The sequence below is a fragment of the Colobus angolensis genome, unplaced genomic scaffold (assembly GCF_000951035.1).
Source record: "Colobus angolensis palliatus isolate OR3802 unplaced genomic scaffold, Cang.pa_1.0 Scaffold181, whole genome shotgun sequence".
In the NCBI taxonomy this organism is placed as follows: Eukaryota; Metazoa; Chordata; class Mammalia; order Primates; family Cercopithecidae; genus Colobus; species Colobus angolensis.
This window is the reverse complement of record NW_012114944.1, coordinates 5456463-5473137: the sequence shown is the minus strand read 5'-3', so window position 1 is coordinate 5473137 and position 16675 is coordinate 5456463. Positions and strand designations below refer to the sequence as shown.

The following is a 16675-nucleotide window of genomic DNA, read 5'->3' as shown; positions in this document are numbered from 1 at the left end:
ACTAAATCTTTCTATCTAAGAGTGTTCTTTTGGAATAAAACTGGGGGTTGAGAACGTGTGGGAACTCTTTAGGGCCCCATCAGGTGTGCTAGAATAGTAACTTGTTAAACAGAAACCTACGAGGTAAATACAATGTTCCAAAGCAAACACTTGCTCCCAGGAAATAGCTTGCGCACCATGAGGATCTTTCCAGAATCATAGAGTGTTGGGGCTGCAAGGGACCTCAAGAGATCATCAAATCCAACCTCTTCCTTTTAAAAAGGAGGGATTTGAACTTCCAGTCAGGCAAGTGACCTGCTCAGGGTGTGACAGCAAGTTCACATTAGAACTGGGACTAGAACCCAGGGGTTCTGGCAGCAAGCCTAGTGCTCCCTCCATGACTTGTTGCTCAGTTTTTTTAGTGCCTGATCATATTTCACATTTGCTTCTTGAGAAAACGTTTCACCAGTGATTCAGTTACAAACACAGAAGGTTTCAGGCTTCTTCTAAGGAAGCAGACTGAAGATAAAATAGTAGTAATTACCTGATGGAAAGTCTGAGGACAAACAGCTCCAAAAAGGCTGATTCAATAAGTAATGTCTGATCTTCTTTGGGGAGATCAGTAAATCCCGGAATCTTTTCTGCCCAGCTTCTGGATACATCAATGGAGGCTGTCAGGAGGTTGTAGAATTGTTGCACGTGCTCAGCATCTGTGCCTGCAGCAGCCTGGTCAGTGGGACAGTACTAGAATGCAAACCAGAGAGAGCAGCATTATCTTGCTTCAGTGGGGATAATGGTATCATTTGCAAACAGGCCCTTCCAAGACCATCAATGCCTAAATTCTTACTTTTAGGTGTCACAGTTTATAAAACCCCTTCATATTCATAGTCTCATGTGATTTTCACAATGGCCCTGTGATACAAATACAGCAAATTTTATTGTTATCACTTAATAGACAAGGAAATTTGCTTAAGTCGAATTAGCAAAGTGGTTTTCACCCTTGACTGTGCAGTACAATCACCTGGGGAGCTTGAAGGAAACAACTCTTATCTGGGTCCTGTGCCTAGAGATTCTCATTTAATTGGTCTGGGGTGGAGCCTAGGGGTCAAGAATTTTTAAAGCTCCCCAGGTGACTCCAAAGCAGAGTAGCTCAGTTGAGAACTACTGCCCCAGGAGTTTGTGTCCAAGTAGATCTCCAGGGTCTGCTCATTTCACTATGGCACAGCTGTCTCCCCATGAGATACTAAATTAACCCAGTGGTTCTCAAAGTGTGGTCTCCAGACTGGCAGCATCAGCAATACCCAGGAATGTGTTAGAAATGACAATTTCGGCCTGGTGTGGTGGCTCATGCCTGTAATTCTACCACTTTGGGAGGCTGGGGCGGGGGGTGGGAGTGAATCACCTGAGGTCAGGAGTTCGAGACCAGCCTGGCCAACATGGCGAAACCCCATCTCCACTAAAAATATGAAAATTAGCTGGATGTGGTGGCATGTCCCTGTAATCCCAGCTACTCAGGAGGCTGAGGCATGAGAATCGCTTGAACCTGGAAGGTGGAGGTTGCAGTGAGCCAAGATTGTGCCATTGCACTCCAGCATGGGTGACAAGACGAGACTCTGTCTCAAAACAAACAAACAAACAAAAAGTGACAATCTCAGGCCCTACCACAGACCTACTGAATTAGAAACTCTGGGGGTAGACACAGCAAACATTAAAAAAAAAATTTTTTTTTGTAGAAATGGTGGCGTGGGTTGGGGATGAGTATCACTGTGTTGCTCAGGTTGGTCTTGATTTCCTAGACTCAAGCAATTCTTCTGTCTCAGCCTCCCGAAGTACCGGGATTACAGGCATGAGGCACCAATGCCTGGCCCACCAAACTGTCTAATCAAGATCTCCAGGTGATTCTCATATACAGTAAAGTCTGGGAATCGCAGAAATAATCAACAAGAGAAAGAATGATTTTTGCTTGCTGTTGATGGATTTCTGTGAGATAAAACAAACCAGGAAGTGGTGGAAGAAAAGGTCTCTTTGGCAGAACCCAGGCAGCTGTGTGCCATCAGACTCAGGACTGTGGCTATTTAAGTTAATAAAAATTAAATGAAATTAAAAATTCAGTTCCTCAGTCATGTTAGCCATACTTCAAGTGTTCAGTGGCCAAATGTGGGATAGAACATTTCCATCACTGAGGGGAGGTCTATTGGACAGCATGGATCTAGAGAGTCCAAAGAGCAGAAAGATATAAGTAGGAATAAAGTCTTCACCCAGCTTTCAGAAATTCTGGTAGAACCAGAGTTTTTCTTGAATCACGGGAAGAAAGACTTTTCTGCTGCAGACAGGAAGACTGATACAGCAAGATACTAATCAAGGGACAGCCAACAACACAGAGATTTAAGATACACAGAAACACGTAAATAGGCACATCATTTCCTACACATTAACATGGCTGTGCATCATTTTGCATTCCTTTTCTGAACTGATCCTCATGGGGTAAGGATTTTAATCTTTATTTTATAGATGAGAAAACTGAGGCTCAGAGAAGCTAAGAGATTTTCTCAAGTTACACAACCAACAGTGCTACAGCCAGGACTTATGCTGACCCTATGATTTCAAGTTTTACCCCTCCTAGCTGTTAAGTATGTCTGATGTTACTAGCTGGTGGGATCGTTTATGAAATCTTTTTTTTTTTTTTTTCCCGAGATGGTACCTTGCTCTGTTGCCCAGGCTGGAGTACAGTGGTGTGATGTTGGCTCACTGAAACCTCCACCTCCTGGGTTCAAGTGATTCAGTGCCTCAGCCTCCCGAGTAGCTGGGACTATAGGCACATGCTACCATGCCTGGCTAATTTTTGTATTTTTAGTAGAGACAGGGCTTCACCATGTTGGCCAAGTTGGTCTCAAACACCTGACCTCAAGTGATCCACCCACCTTGGCCTCCTGACATGTCGGGATTACAGGCATGAGCCACCGCGTCTGGCCTATGAAATCTTTAAAAAGCGTTTTGCTTTACTCTCACTGGAGCTCTCCAGGTATGTATTCATTGGTCCTATGTTTCTGTCAACAGTAGAGTGATTGGCACATAATTATACCTCAATAAATAATTGTTGAATATTTTTTCAATGAAAGAATAGTCAGAAGAGTGCTTAGGTTTGCTGTAATACCCTAACCTGGTTGGAGAAGAAACAGCTAATAAGCAACTAGGTGCTTACTGTGGAGCTACCTAGGTGAGAAGCAATGAGATGCTTATTTAATTGGGTCTTTTTTTCTTTGTGTTTTCCCAAGAAGCAGTATTAAATAACTAAAAAAAGAGAAAAAATCAGGGAGTACAGCTACTTTAATCTCAATTTTGTTCTGGCCCCTAATATGTGAAATAATGTAGCATCATTTTACTGTTCTGAACCTCAGTTTTCTACTCTGTAAAATGGGGATACCTTCCTCAAAAAAAAATTGTTTTTGAGTCTTGCTCTGTTGCCCAGGCTGGAGTGCAGTGGTGTGATCATGGCTCACTACAGCCTCGACTTCCCCAGCTCGAGCGATCCTCCCACCTCAGCCTCTTGAGTAGCCGGGACTACAGTCAGGAACCACCATGCCCATCTAATTTTTTTTATTTTTATTTTTTGTAAAGGCAGTGTCTCACTACATTGCCTAAGCTGGTCTTGAACTCCTGGGCTTAAGCGATCCGCCTGGCTGCGCCTCCCTACAATCTCTACTGGGATTACCAGGTGTACCATGCCTGGCCTTCCTCAAAATTTTGTTGTGATGATTAAATGTGATAACATATGTGAAGGGCCTGATATATAGTACGTGATTAACAAATGACAGTGATGATATTGATAGCAGTTATGATGTCTGAAATAATCACCATTCTTCAGCTTCCATATTTATGAAATGGAATGGGCTGAAGTAGAAAGTTTTTGATTTTCAGCCCTGATGTTCTAAGATCCTATAACATCCGGTCCAGTTTAGAGTCGTGGCTCCTCTATTCCCAACAGTCCTACACAGTGCCTGGGATTCCGTGAAGTCCTGAATATTCTGTTGTGCTAGAACATGGGAGCAAAGTCCAGGAGAAGGAAGCATGGCGGCACGATCCTATGTCATAGACACTTCCCACTACCTCCTGGCACACAGACTCTTTTTTTTGTTTTTTTGTTTTTTTTTGTTTTTGAGCCAGAGTCTTGCTCTGTTGCCAGGCTGAAGTACAGTGGCATGATTTTGGCTCACTGCAACCTCTACCTCCCGGGTTCAAGCGATTCTCCTGCCTCAGCCTCCCAAGTAGCTGGGACTACAGGTTTGCGCCACCATGCCCAGCTAATTTTTGTATTTTTAGTAGAGACAGGGTTTCACCATGTTGGACAGGATGGTCTCGATCTCTTGACCTTGTGATCCACCTGCCTCGGCCTCCCAAAGTGCTGGGATTACAGGCGTGAGCCACCGTGCCCAGCTGGCACACTGACTCTTAACTGGAAGAGAGTGGGGAAAAAGGAATTAACTTTTCTCTTTTTTATTTTCTCCTTATTTATGAATCTATTTAATAATTCCACAGGCTCTCCAAGAGCAGAATGAAATTCAGGGCAGATCCTCCCTTTCAAAAGCTGAGGGAGCTACTTGTGAAACTCCCCAATGAGTGGGAGTAAAGGAAAGTATGTTGGACCAAGCAGCATGTCATGGGGTCCCCGTCTAGGCTCTGCACTGACTTGCTGTGCAGTTCTAGACAAGTCACTTAACTGCTCTGAGTCAGTTTCAGCCTCTGGAACAGGAATAAGTGGACTAGCTGATCCCTAAGATTCCTTCTGGCTCTTGCATTAAATGATTCTAAATATTGCTAAATCACACCAGGTATGATGTTATTGCCCAGAACGTGACACTAATGCAGCATTATTTTGTTTTAAAACAGTGGGTTAAATGGAGAGAAAAATACTAAAGAATGAATAATTTCCCCTGAGAATGGATCTGACAGCTACCTCCTGCACTGACTCCCCTGAATCCGTGGCTCACAACTCAACAATCTCTCTGCTTCCAATATTTGTTCAGAATCCACCAGAGCATGTAGCTTTCACCCAGGGTCTTCTGCAGGCTTCTGCCCCTGCTGGGCTCACATTTCATGCCTCCTGCACACAGGGAAGTGAAGTCCCTGCCCACCCTGTGTGTGTACTTTTCTCCGATGGAGCCCAGCAAGAAGGAAAGCCAGCCAGCCGGGCCTGCCAGACTCCAGCCAGATCCTCTAGGGTTCACCTGCAGTGGTTTTGATCCAAGTCTCAGAATTTTGGAGCCAAAGTGAATTCAGCCTGAGCCACCAGTAACTTGGGGCTGACTGGAGGGTCAGCATCCAATGCTGGAGGAAAAGAAAAATCTCCTCTGTTGGACATAAGATTTAAAGGAATGGAACAAAACATTTTAGATTTTTTCTCTGCCTGGCCTACCAGTTTAGAAAAACCTCAAACAATGAATACTGGTCCTAGAGTTGGAAGGACTGGACCCCCAGCTCTGCAACTCTGCTGCCCTACATTGATTGCTCTGTCTCTAGGCTAAGTAGGTTTGGGGTTTGACAAGGAAAATCTAGAAATATTTGCATACTGATCATGCCAATCGAACATAGGTCAAATGCAAAAAGATTTTTTTAAATGAACTTTTTTCCTGTTTATACTAATTTTTTTTTTTTTTTCATCTTATAGGCGTTATTTTGATCTGTCAGAACTCTGGCTTTCTCACTAGTCAAAGACACGGTATTACATTTACTGACAGCCAATGCCTAAGGAAGGTTTCTCTGAAGCACCTAGAATGAGAGTCTAGAACTGCAAACAACAGCAATGGATATTATTTAAACTAAAATGGGTCTGCGTGTTTCATATGGCAGTAATGCAGCTATACAAGCCAGACTTCAGCAATAGCCCAGGCCCCAAATGAGATATTTGTGTGGAAATTAAGTGAGACTCATGGAAAACACCACCCCTCAGAAATTAGTGATGTGAGGCTTTAATAGCAGAGTGGAATCTAATGTTTACTCGATCTCACTTTCAGCCCTGGCTAAGTATGTAGACTACGCTAAGGACACGTTTTTCTCCCCCTAAAATGCTACTTTTCTCGACTATAGCTCTAAAAATTTTAGATGTGATCATTGTATAAGTCAAACTATGTATACATATTCTTAGGTTCTTACACTTTAAAAACTGACATTTTAAAAATTGGCAATGAAAACAATTGGCAATGAACATATTTTCCCCCCAATTTTTTCTTTTCTGATCTAACTCTATGCCCCCCACTCCAAAAAGCAAAAAGCAAAAGACATCTCTCCTCCCACAATGACATCACTGCAATTGTATATTTGTTTACTCTTTTTCTCCTTTACTGGTATGTAAGGTTCATGTGGATAAAGGCTTTGTCTTGTTCAGCAATGTGTCCATTGCCCTGGAACAGTGCCTACTACCTAGCAGCCATTCAACAAATATTTGTTAAATGAATTAATTGCTTTCAGGAAAATTTATATCTCTATTGCTCATCCCTTCTCAATCCCATGAAAAGCTGGAAAATTCAAGGTAAAATGGAGTTGTTATTATAAACTATATCGATGGTTCTCAAACCTTAGTGTGCCAAAGAATCATCCAATGGCACTTTTTAAAATACAGATTTTTGCCTGCTCCTCCTTCTTCCCAGTCCTAATTCAGTATGTCTGAGTGGGTGTGGCCTGGGAATCTGCATTTTAAAGCAAACATCCCAGCTCTTTCTGGTAGCAGCAGTCTGGGCACCATGTTTTAGGAAATGCTGACTTGTATTCATAGTGGAACTACAGCAGGTATTAATATTATGGTCAGAATATCAGGGAATGAGAAGGCTGGAGGAGATAATGGGAATGAATTTAGCTTAATCTCTTTACCATTTGGATCAGGTAACTGTGGCCCACAGAGGAGCAGGAACTGGCCTGAAATCATCTAGTGAATTGGTAACAATTTGAGAGGATCTTCTGAGATGCTTCATGAAACCACTCTTTTTGCAGCTTCATTCTGTTTACCTTGTAGATCTAATGTGTCTTAAGCCACATTGTTTCATAGGCTATCTTGTGAACACATTTAAATGCCATTTGCTGGTGCCTGGTTTTATCTGAGCAGTATCTCTTGTATTTGCAAGTCTGTTACTCCATTAAGTGGCACTGATTACCAGAAAACCATCCTAGTATGCTGAAAAATACTTGAAATGATCAACTAATGAGGACACTAAGTATGTTTTCTCATTAGTAATTATGCAGGCTCTGAAGCCAAGCCCAGTATCTATACATACTTGTATGGCTAAATTAAAAGCAACTGTGGTGCAGAGAATAGCAACATTTTGAGGAGAGACAAATCAAACATGACATGTTTTGACTGCACTGATGTACAATGATCTGAGCTCACTTTTGAGGGAGAGAAGTTTGGCCCAAAGGAGAACTGAAGGTCCCAGAGCCAGGAACGCTTCACAGAACTCAGGAGCTCTTTCTGGCCTCTAAAACATTCATTTCCTCTGTGACTTGGAACAACACCCCTCCACCTCCCATTTCCACAAATGGAGAAAACTTCTCACTTACTACCTTAAAGGAACACATGCTAATACATGAAGATTAAAACATACTGGGCTGGCAACACTTTTCCTCCTTTCTCTATTGACCTGACTCACTGGGGGAAGCTAGCATCTTTAATAAATTGTAGGGCTCAAATCAACTCTCAAAGTTGGCAGGGAAAATTCTTATTTATAATGTAATAAATTATGGATACACACTAAAATGCTGCTAAGGAGTGGGATCAGGCAGCTATAAATGAAACAGAGACTTTCGTTTTTCATTTTATCCACTTGTAAATGGTTTGCCTTTTAAAAAAAAAAACCTATGGAAATATATTACCATTATTGTAATTAAAAAATATTTAATAAAGTTTATATGTTCAAAAATATAATAAATTGTCATTAAATAGAAGTGACAGTATGATCAAATAGAAACATATTACTTTGAGTGATGAGATCTGCATTTTGTCCTCTACTCTGTCACCGACATTAGGCAAGCCAGTTAACCCCTTTAAGCCGTAATTTACTTTGCTGAAAATATGAGACTTGGATTAGATGATCTCAAGGTCACTCTAGTTCTATGAATTTGTATATGTAAAACTTTAAGAAGGAAGGTATTATGAAAATTGAATTTCAGTGAATGCCAGTATTAAGAAAATTACTCAAACCATAAATAATACCACACAGACCTAGAGCCTTAGTGAAATTATGTAAGAATATATGTGAGGGTCAGCAAAGGAAACAATTTAGAAAGTGAAATACTACAGAACGGGAGAAAATATTTGCAAACTATCCATCCGACAATGGATTAATAATCAGAAGATATAAGGAATTCAACTCAATAGCAGAAAAAAATTATCTATTTAAAATATAGGTAAAAAACCTAAATAGACATTTTTCAAAACAAGACATAGAAATAGCCAACAAGTACGTTTAAAAATGCTCAACATCACAAATCAACAGGAAGATGCAAATCCAAACCACAAGGACATATCATCTCATCCCAGTTAGAATGATTATTATTAAAAAGACAAAAAATAAATGCTGGTGAGGATGCAGAGAAAGGGGAGCACTCATATACTGCTGATGAGAATGTAAATTAGTATAGCCATTATGGAAAACAGTATGGGGGTTCCCCAAAAAGCTAAAACTAAAACTACCTTAATTACTCCTTGTGTTGATGAACTCACACTTCCACAGCAGCCACTATGGTCAACACTTGTTATCAGACAAGTGAGTGGGAAGAGGCCCCCCTCCTTCTCTCTCCAGATCTGTCTTTGGGAGAATAGTTCTTTTTGCCACAGGGCAAAAGAGTGACCCAATTTCACCAAATCTTTTCCCTTCCTGCCTACATATTTCCATTTCCCCAGTCATTCATTACAAGTTCCCAGAAACAGTAAATCCCAGCTTAGAACTGAACTCAGTCTGTGAAGTACAGTCTGACAGGACAGAGTCCATGCAACCATCATCAACTTGGGTCTGGTCCCATACTTCTACTACTGCAGCTGAAGGTAATGTGGCATCCCTCCCTTCTACCACACACGTTCTTTGTTGGTTCATTTTGAGTGTATATGGAATAAACTCCCCAGATCTTCTTAACATGAACCACTGACAAGCCAAGGCTCTCCCATTTGTTTAAATTCTAAATGCCGAGCTTCACATTTATTTTTGTTAACTTTCTTTGTGATGGTTTCAGCCCTTCCTGTTCCAACCTGTCGCGATCACTCTGAATGTTGATACTGACATCCATCATATTAGCGATCCCTCCCAGCTTTCTGTCATTTGCAAATGTGATCAGCATGCTCCTATGCTTTCATCCAAGTTTTTGATGAAAACTCACTGTATTTTTTAAAAGTCTTTTAATTTAGTTGATTTGGGTCCAATTTTTGATAATTGTGTAATGCTATCTAAAAGCAGGGGAATCCAAGTTATGAGGTTCAACCTGATTCCAAAATAATGCAATTAAAATAAATATGCTTTACAAAATTGAGCCAGGCCCCAAAGGTAGTACCAATGTGACCTAGACTCTGGCATGGTCAATCTGCTATTTTGGACAAAGCTAACAATTAAATTGGATAAATGTTTGTTGATGAGGATGATGACTCTAGACTAACAGACTGAATGGTGCAGAGGCAAGCAAACATACTAGATTGATTTTTCAGTGTGGAGACAGTTCCCAGCTGGGACAACTCAAAGTGCTGGGAAAGGTTTGCCATTGAATGACTAATTAGGCCATGTAGACTCATAATTGGATAATTTGGGGCCAAAAAATCACTTTTGAGGCCTAAATTATCTGAAGTGACCATCTATTGTGCTTTCAAATGCCCTGGAAGAATGTCAGATTGCGTGCTATAGCCTTAGCCTAGGCAGTGCTAAGAAGCTTCACTAATTCAGATGAACTGCATATGGAGAGGCCAGGGTGCTTCTGGGAGGAGAACTCTTCATTCCTGCATACTTTTCTAGCACCTACTCTCACTGAAAGTAGAGAGGCAATGAAGGCTGGTATTTAGGAGCACAGATTTTAGGTTCAATACACTTGGCTCCTAATATACTTGGCTCCTAATTCTGTCTCTGCTGCATATTAGTTCAGTGACCTTGGGCAAGTCAGCGCTTTAGCTTCTCCCAGTTTAAATTTCCTTATCTGTGAAACAGAGATCATAATACTTACCTCAAGAGTGTTCTGCATGATACCTAATGTGTAGTGTTCGTGCTTATTAGGACATTCAACAAATGGCAGAGTAAGAAAGTTTGGCCAAGGAAATAACATATAAGGGCACTGCACTACAGCTTTGACAAGTATAATTGTAATTAATCTTCACAAACAACCCCAGGAAGCAGATATTACTATTACCCCACAACACAGATGAAAAACTGAGCAATCAAAAGGTGTAATCGGTTGCTCAAAGTCACTTAGCTAGTAAATGACAGTGTTGGGATTTTCATCTAGGCCCTCATGATTCCAAAGAAGCCTAAACTGTTAACTTAGTTTTATTATTCTGCTTTATTCTCTTACACTATTATTTGAGACTTGATTGTAGTCAAGAGCCACTACTTATAATCAGAATAAGAGTCCTCAACCTTTGATGCTAAGGATCTACCATGCTTCTCATATGATGTTTTGTGATCAGGTGCAGAGAGGAGGCTTCGCAGCCTATAATGAGGGTGGGGAAGAGGGAAAGAGGATCACAGCAGGTACACTAATCATTTCTATCAACACTGCAACCTAAGAGAAGGGCACATAGCAGGGACACACACTGTTTGCCAGTCATTCAGCCAGAAGCTTGAAACACTGATTAGACCTGGAGAGGGCAGTTTGGTAGTAGCTACCAAGACAGATCAACCGACTGGGGGCCTCTGGACTGATATTTCTTTATCTGAGTGCAAGCTGTATTTCTAAGGTGTTGTTTTTTGTTTTGTTTTGTTTTTTTCTTCAAGTAGGAGGGATAATGATGCCTACAGTTCATGGTGGTTTAAAGGATTAAATGAGATAATGTACCACAATGTCTAGCATATAGAAACTGCTCAATAATTGTGATATCTTTTTCCTTCCCTTCCCTAGTCATTGAGACCCTGTTTTGCTAGAATTTTGCTTTTCTAAGTCCTTTAAAGAAATTGCCTTACAGAGCTGTTTATTCATTTGCTCAGAAAATCCTTTCTCATGGTTCTTCTCTGTGTTATCCAAATTTGGAGGAATTTGCAGGGTTCAGACTGATGGGATTTTACTATATCCCATAGGAAATAAAAATGTTGATATGTTTTGGTTGACTTAACTATAACAACACCAATCATTTATGGTCTTAAAAACGTTTTCACAACCATCATTCTTGTGCGACTGGTGTTCAGAACACCCCTCTGAGGTTAAATATTGTAATCATCTCCACTGTAGGCAGGAGAGAGCCAAAGCAGGAACCAGGTGACACAGGCAGGAAGCAGCAGAAGTGGCATTTCTTCCGAGTCCTCCTGACATCTGATGTCACAGCCAGAGCTCGCTCCTCTCCACCAATGGTCTAATCCCTCTAAATAAGCACCAGGTCAATCAATGCTGATGCAATTGGATAAACTGCTTAAGAATAACTTGAGGCTCACCCAGATGGTTTGAGCACAATATGAAAAAAAACAGTAGTCACTTTGTCTAGATCATGAGAGAAATCTACAAATTGTAGTTCGCCTGTGCAGATTTTCATTGGCACAACCACCAGGAATCCTGCAACAATGTGTATGACAGGTGCAGCACTGTCAGGGTCATTTGTTAAGGCATTTAGAGATTCAATAAGGCAAAAATTATTTGGTGCAATGGATGCATTGAATGCTAAATGAAGCGAGAAATATAGAAAAAGTATGAAAAGTGTCTAACATGATGCCAGATACAAAATCATTCAATCAACTCTTATTACTAGTAGCCACAAATAAGAGACCCTGATCATTCATTTGAAAGAAGGAAATCATAAAACTTACTCTGGAATAATCAAGATCTCTGGGTGTTGAGTCTGTTAAAGCTCGGACAAGGGCATTCATCATGCAGATTGGAGGAGAAGGTGGAGAGGGCTGAGAAGGTTCCTGTTGTAATGGGCTCTTTGGTTTGGAAGGCAGACGACCTCTCCTCCCTTTCAGACTATCTGTACGGACAACTGATGCCAAAAGAGACAAAGAAAACAATCCTCAAAGATTATGGACTGAATGACCATAAATCACAAAAAGGAATAAAAACACATTACAGTTGAGCAATCATTAATGAGACCAACCGTTTAAAAGTGGTAATAAGTTTGGAATAATATTCACACAATGATTTCATGAGAGTTGAAACAAGCAGCATAAAAGCCACCCATATTTACATTTGGTAATGAATTAGCCCTAAAAGTCTCCTTCTTAAATAGAACAAAGATGTATGTATACAAGTCCTCTATTAATTTTGAGAAATTAGAATAAATAGTCCTCAGTCATTTTAAAATGTAGATATATATGATAAAAATAAAATGTTGGAAGGAAAAAGGAACTAGTAAAAGTCACCATCCCAATGTAAATATTAACTTTTTTCAGTGATTTCTGAGAATATGTATAAGCAAACTGCGTAAAAAGTATTATATCCATACCTTCTTTTACCATTCCAACACTGAGACACTTCTGAAATCGACAGTACTGACATCGGTTTCGACGTCTCTTGTCTACTGGGCAGTTTTTATTTGCCAGGCAAACATATTTTGCATTTTTCTGCACTGTTCTCTGAGAAAATATAATACAAGATAGTCAACTGATAGTTTCTGGAAAGAGGTAGGACCTGACAAGATGTATTTTAATTACAATGTGAAAAGCGACAGTGCAATTCGTATAATTCGATAAATTTAATTTCCTAACACGCTAGCCTGCAGGAAAAACAATTTTATTAGTGTTAGCTGCTGACAATGAAAATCATCTCAGATTGTTCTAAAGCAAGTCTCAGGAGACACCCAACTCTGAATGATAAAATCATATCTGAAATTACCAGGTCAACATATCATACCTTGGAGAATTAGATTATCTCCACTTTTAATATCCCTTTGGGAACAATTTTCTACTTGTTCCACTCCCCTGATTATTGCTGACCTTATTAAAATAAAATCAAAATTATCTGAGATGTACTTTGTTTGCTATCACTATTGTAAGTCAAATATCACAGTAACTGGCTTTGTTACCCAACAGAGATGAAATCATAAAAAGCAAAATCAGGATTTTTCTAATTAAAACATATAGGAAATAATATTTTAATGCAAAAAAATTCACTTAATCAACCTGTATAGCTTATTTTATCTTTAAAGACCATATATGATAAACAGTCCATTCCTGATTTTTCAAAGCAAAATCTTAAAAGTAGTTATTACAAAGCATTATTATATCCAAGGAAGAAAAGAAAAAACCTCAAGAGACAAAGAAAAAAAAAAAAGAGACAAAGAAAGATATATGAGAGCCATATATTTTCAGTGAAAATTCCTATTAATAGGTCATTTCATAAATGTCTATTGACAGACTCAATAACCATATTGTAAAAAACATAATAAAACTTAAGCTTGGATAGAAAAATAATGTTGCATTTTTCAGAATCCATATAATTTGGAAATGACACATGGAGAAATAAACATATTTCATCCTCCAAATTTAAACAAATGCTTGCTTTTTAAATTGAAAACATTTGCGCAAATGAATGTATTTTTACCACTTAGGGTGAAACTATTCAGAAATTACCTGGATCTATACAACTCCAAATAGAGCAGAAAGTTGAAATTTATTTTGGAAGCCTGGGCTGCATTAAAAAAAAAAAAGAAAATAAATCCAGGTAGCTTGGGCTTCGTGATCTATTTTGTGTTCAAATATCTAGATTCGCTTTCAACCTTTACTCTCAGTCATTCTCAACCCCCATGTTTCAGTTTTACCCTGTTACCTTTTAATTACATTTTAGGGGATAGTTTCTAGATTGCTTATATAAAACTTAATGTAACAAAGGCAACCTATCTCAAGTCTAAGACATGTCTCCCCGGCCATAGTAGGTAATTTTAGTTTAAAATGCAAAATTCTGAAACACAGGCATACTTCTGAGGTTCCAGCATTTAAATTCTTAGCAGTCTGTAAGGGTAGGAAACGTGTATTTCCTGAATAAAGCTTTCATTGAACATGCAGTAATTTCTAACACTCTATTTCTTGCCATCATCCTCCAGGCTGTATGCCAATTTGAATGCTGATGGCATTTTGCTTCAGGTATACATTTTCCCAATAACCTGAAGCCTTCCCTACATTTGTGTGTGTGCACAGTTTAAGGACAGGGAGAGATCGTTATGGTTCAATCACTGAATTCCTATCATTAACTGCACTTCATGTCACATTTTTAAAGAACTCAATTTAATGGTAGAAAGCCACTGGGTAAAACCTGCTCCGGTTCCCTTAATTAACAGATCTGTGGGGTGGTTCTCCCCCATCTTGCCCCCACCCTTTCAAGTATAGATTTGTTTTCAAGGGATTGCTGCAGAAAAGGGAAGCTGTTGGGGAACACTTAATTGACATTTCTAGACTCAGAATGTATTACCACTCTGGTATTTTGGTCAACTCTCAATTATTTAGGGATAATTATATTTGTAGATTATTCATAATTCTTGTTTTTGTCTTTTCCCCCTTCTGCTGCCAGTTTCACTGTCCTTCAGCATTTTCCACTGAAATCCTGTAAAAATCAAATCTGCTAAAGGAATGCAGTTACTTGAAAGTAGCTCTGATAAAGCTTGAGTAGTTAAGACAAAAAATGGCTAAACTCAGTGGCTAAAAAATAAAATAAAATAAAATAACCAAGATTCTGCATGTAAAACATCATAATCCCAAATATCTGTATGGCACTTAACATATTGCAGTCTTTCCACAAACATTTTCTCGTTTATCTGTAGAATTCAAGTAGTGATATGATTAGTATCTGAAGATCAAAAATAACTGTTGCTTGTTGCTATGTATATCCCTCCACAAATATGCATTTTTACAAATACTTTATAGCTTTTGTTTAATAATGAACTATTTGTATAGCCCTTTAAAGATTATAAAGCACTTTCATATATATTTCATCTCATTGAATACACAGCCCTTCTCTGAGTTTTATTCACTGATATGGAAACAGGCCTAGAAGGAAGCATGATACAACTGGAAGGTGGAAGATCAAGGTCTTCTATTTGAATCTTCTCTCTCCAATTCTGGTGTGCTCACAGATATATCCTATTGGCCTCCCAAATCCAAGTTACCCAATCAGCATCCCGCTTCCTCTTTCTCTCTACCCTGTCCAGCACTAGAGGATAGGGAATAATTTGTGTGGGTTTGTAAATGACTGAAATAATGGCCAGTGGGGTGGGGAGTGAGAAGGATGGCACAGAAGTAAGTGTCTGATAAAGTCTGGGAGTCAATAGCAAAAGGTAGCACAGCAAAAGAGCAAGGTCTTTTCCCTAAGTGGCAGAAATAACACTGAATTCCGGAGTCAGGGGAAATCAGCTGGAAACATCTCATGGGCAGCTAAATCACTGCTTACAGCCTGCATAAGGCTTCACCGCTCCAGGCCTCAGCTTCCTCGTGGGTAAAATATGGGGCAGGCTGATGGCCCTCCCACTGGAAAATTTCTCCGTTAGGCCTATGAGGGAATGAACTATGTCTACATCTGGCACCGTATGTGGTACAGAGGTAGGGAAAGGTTCCTAGAGGACACAAGACCCCAAGTTCTATCTTCTTTGGAAAGAGCTGCCTCTTTCCACAGAAGAAGACAGTTGTCCCTGTCTCCCAGAGCTGCAGAACTGTGAAAAGGGAGTGGACTTTGGGGTCACACAAACATGGGTTGGTACCCTGCCTCCATCTCCCTTCTCTGAAGGTGTGTCCTGAGGCAGCTGATTAACTTCTTCAAACCTCAACATCCTCATCTACAAAACAAGGATAATTAATATCTACCTTTAAAACACTGTTACTAAAAATAGCTAGTGAGTGGCCAGAATTCAATCTTGGATGTGTCTGACTCTACAGCCCCAGCTCTTACTGTAAGGATTAAATGAGACACAAATGTCCAGGGCTTGGTACGCACACCCTATCCCCTCAGACACCCTGGATGGACAGACAAAGCAATGAGGTTTTTGCGTTTTCGAAGTCACAGGTCCTTTTAAGACTCTGCTAAAAGCTCTCCAGAAAAATGTTGATAGGGCAGTGTCCGGCCAGGAGGTTCACGGACCCCCCGGAGTCCGTCTGGGGTGGCCTGCTGTACATGGACCTCAGTAGAAAGTCCCTGAGAAAATGGATGTGAAGGTGCTAGGAAGGGCTGCAATAAAGCACGATGCACAGATTACAGCTCTCAAACAGGGAAGAACAAGGATGCTCCTACACCCACTTAGAAGCTCCCTTCAGTGAGGGGTCTGGGTGCGGAGGGGAGGAGACGGCGAGCGCTCACCTTGAAGAAGCCCTTGCAGCCCTCGCAGGTGCGCACGCCGTAGTGCTGGCAGGCGGCGTTGTCCCCGCACACTGCACACGTGCCCTCGCCAGACGACGAGCTCCTGCTGGGCGGCGACGGCAGGCTGGGACTCTCGCCCAGCAGGCTGGACGCGGTAGGAGAGGGCGTGAGGCCCAGAGGCGGGAAGGCCAGCGGGGCCGCTCTCTTGGCCAGCGGCAGCGTCCCCGCACACTGCACACGTGCCCTCGCC

The 16675-nt window shown here is 40.5% G+C and overlaps 1 protein-coding gene across 1 annotated transcript in view; it reads right to left on the bottom strand.

Moving 5' to 3' along the window:
- NR4A3 (nuclear receptor subfamily 4, group A, member 3) overlaps positions 1 to 16675 on the bottom strand; it is a 38843-nt gene that overhangs the window by 19081 nt on the left and 3087 nt on the right. The window contains exons 3-6 of the mRNA XM_011939526.1: positions 16426 to 16656; positions 12590 to 12719; positions 11955 to 12127; positions 524 to 723 (exon numbers count right to left, since the gene is read on the bottom strand). Coding sequence (XP_011794916.1) covers positions 524 to 723; positions 11955 to 12127; positions 12590 to 12719; positions 16426 to 16656 — 734 coding nt within the window. The remainder of the gene's footprint in view (positions 1 to 523; positions 724 to 11954; positions 12128 to 12589; positions 12720 to 16425; positions 16657 to 16675) is intronic.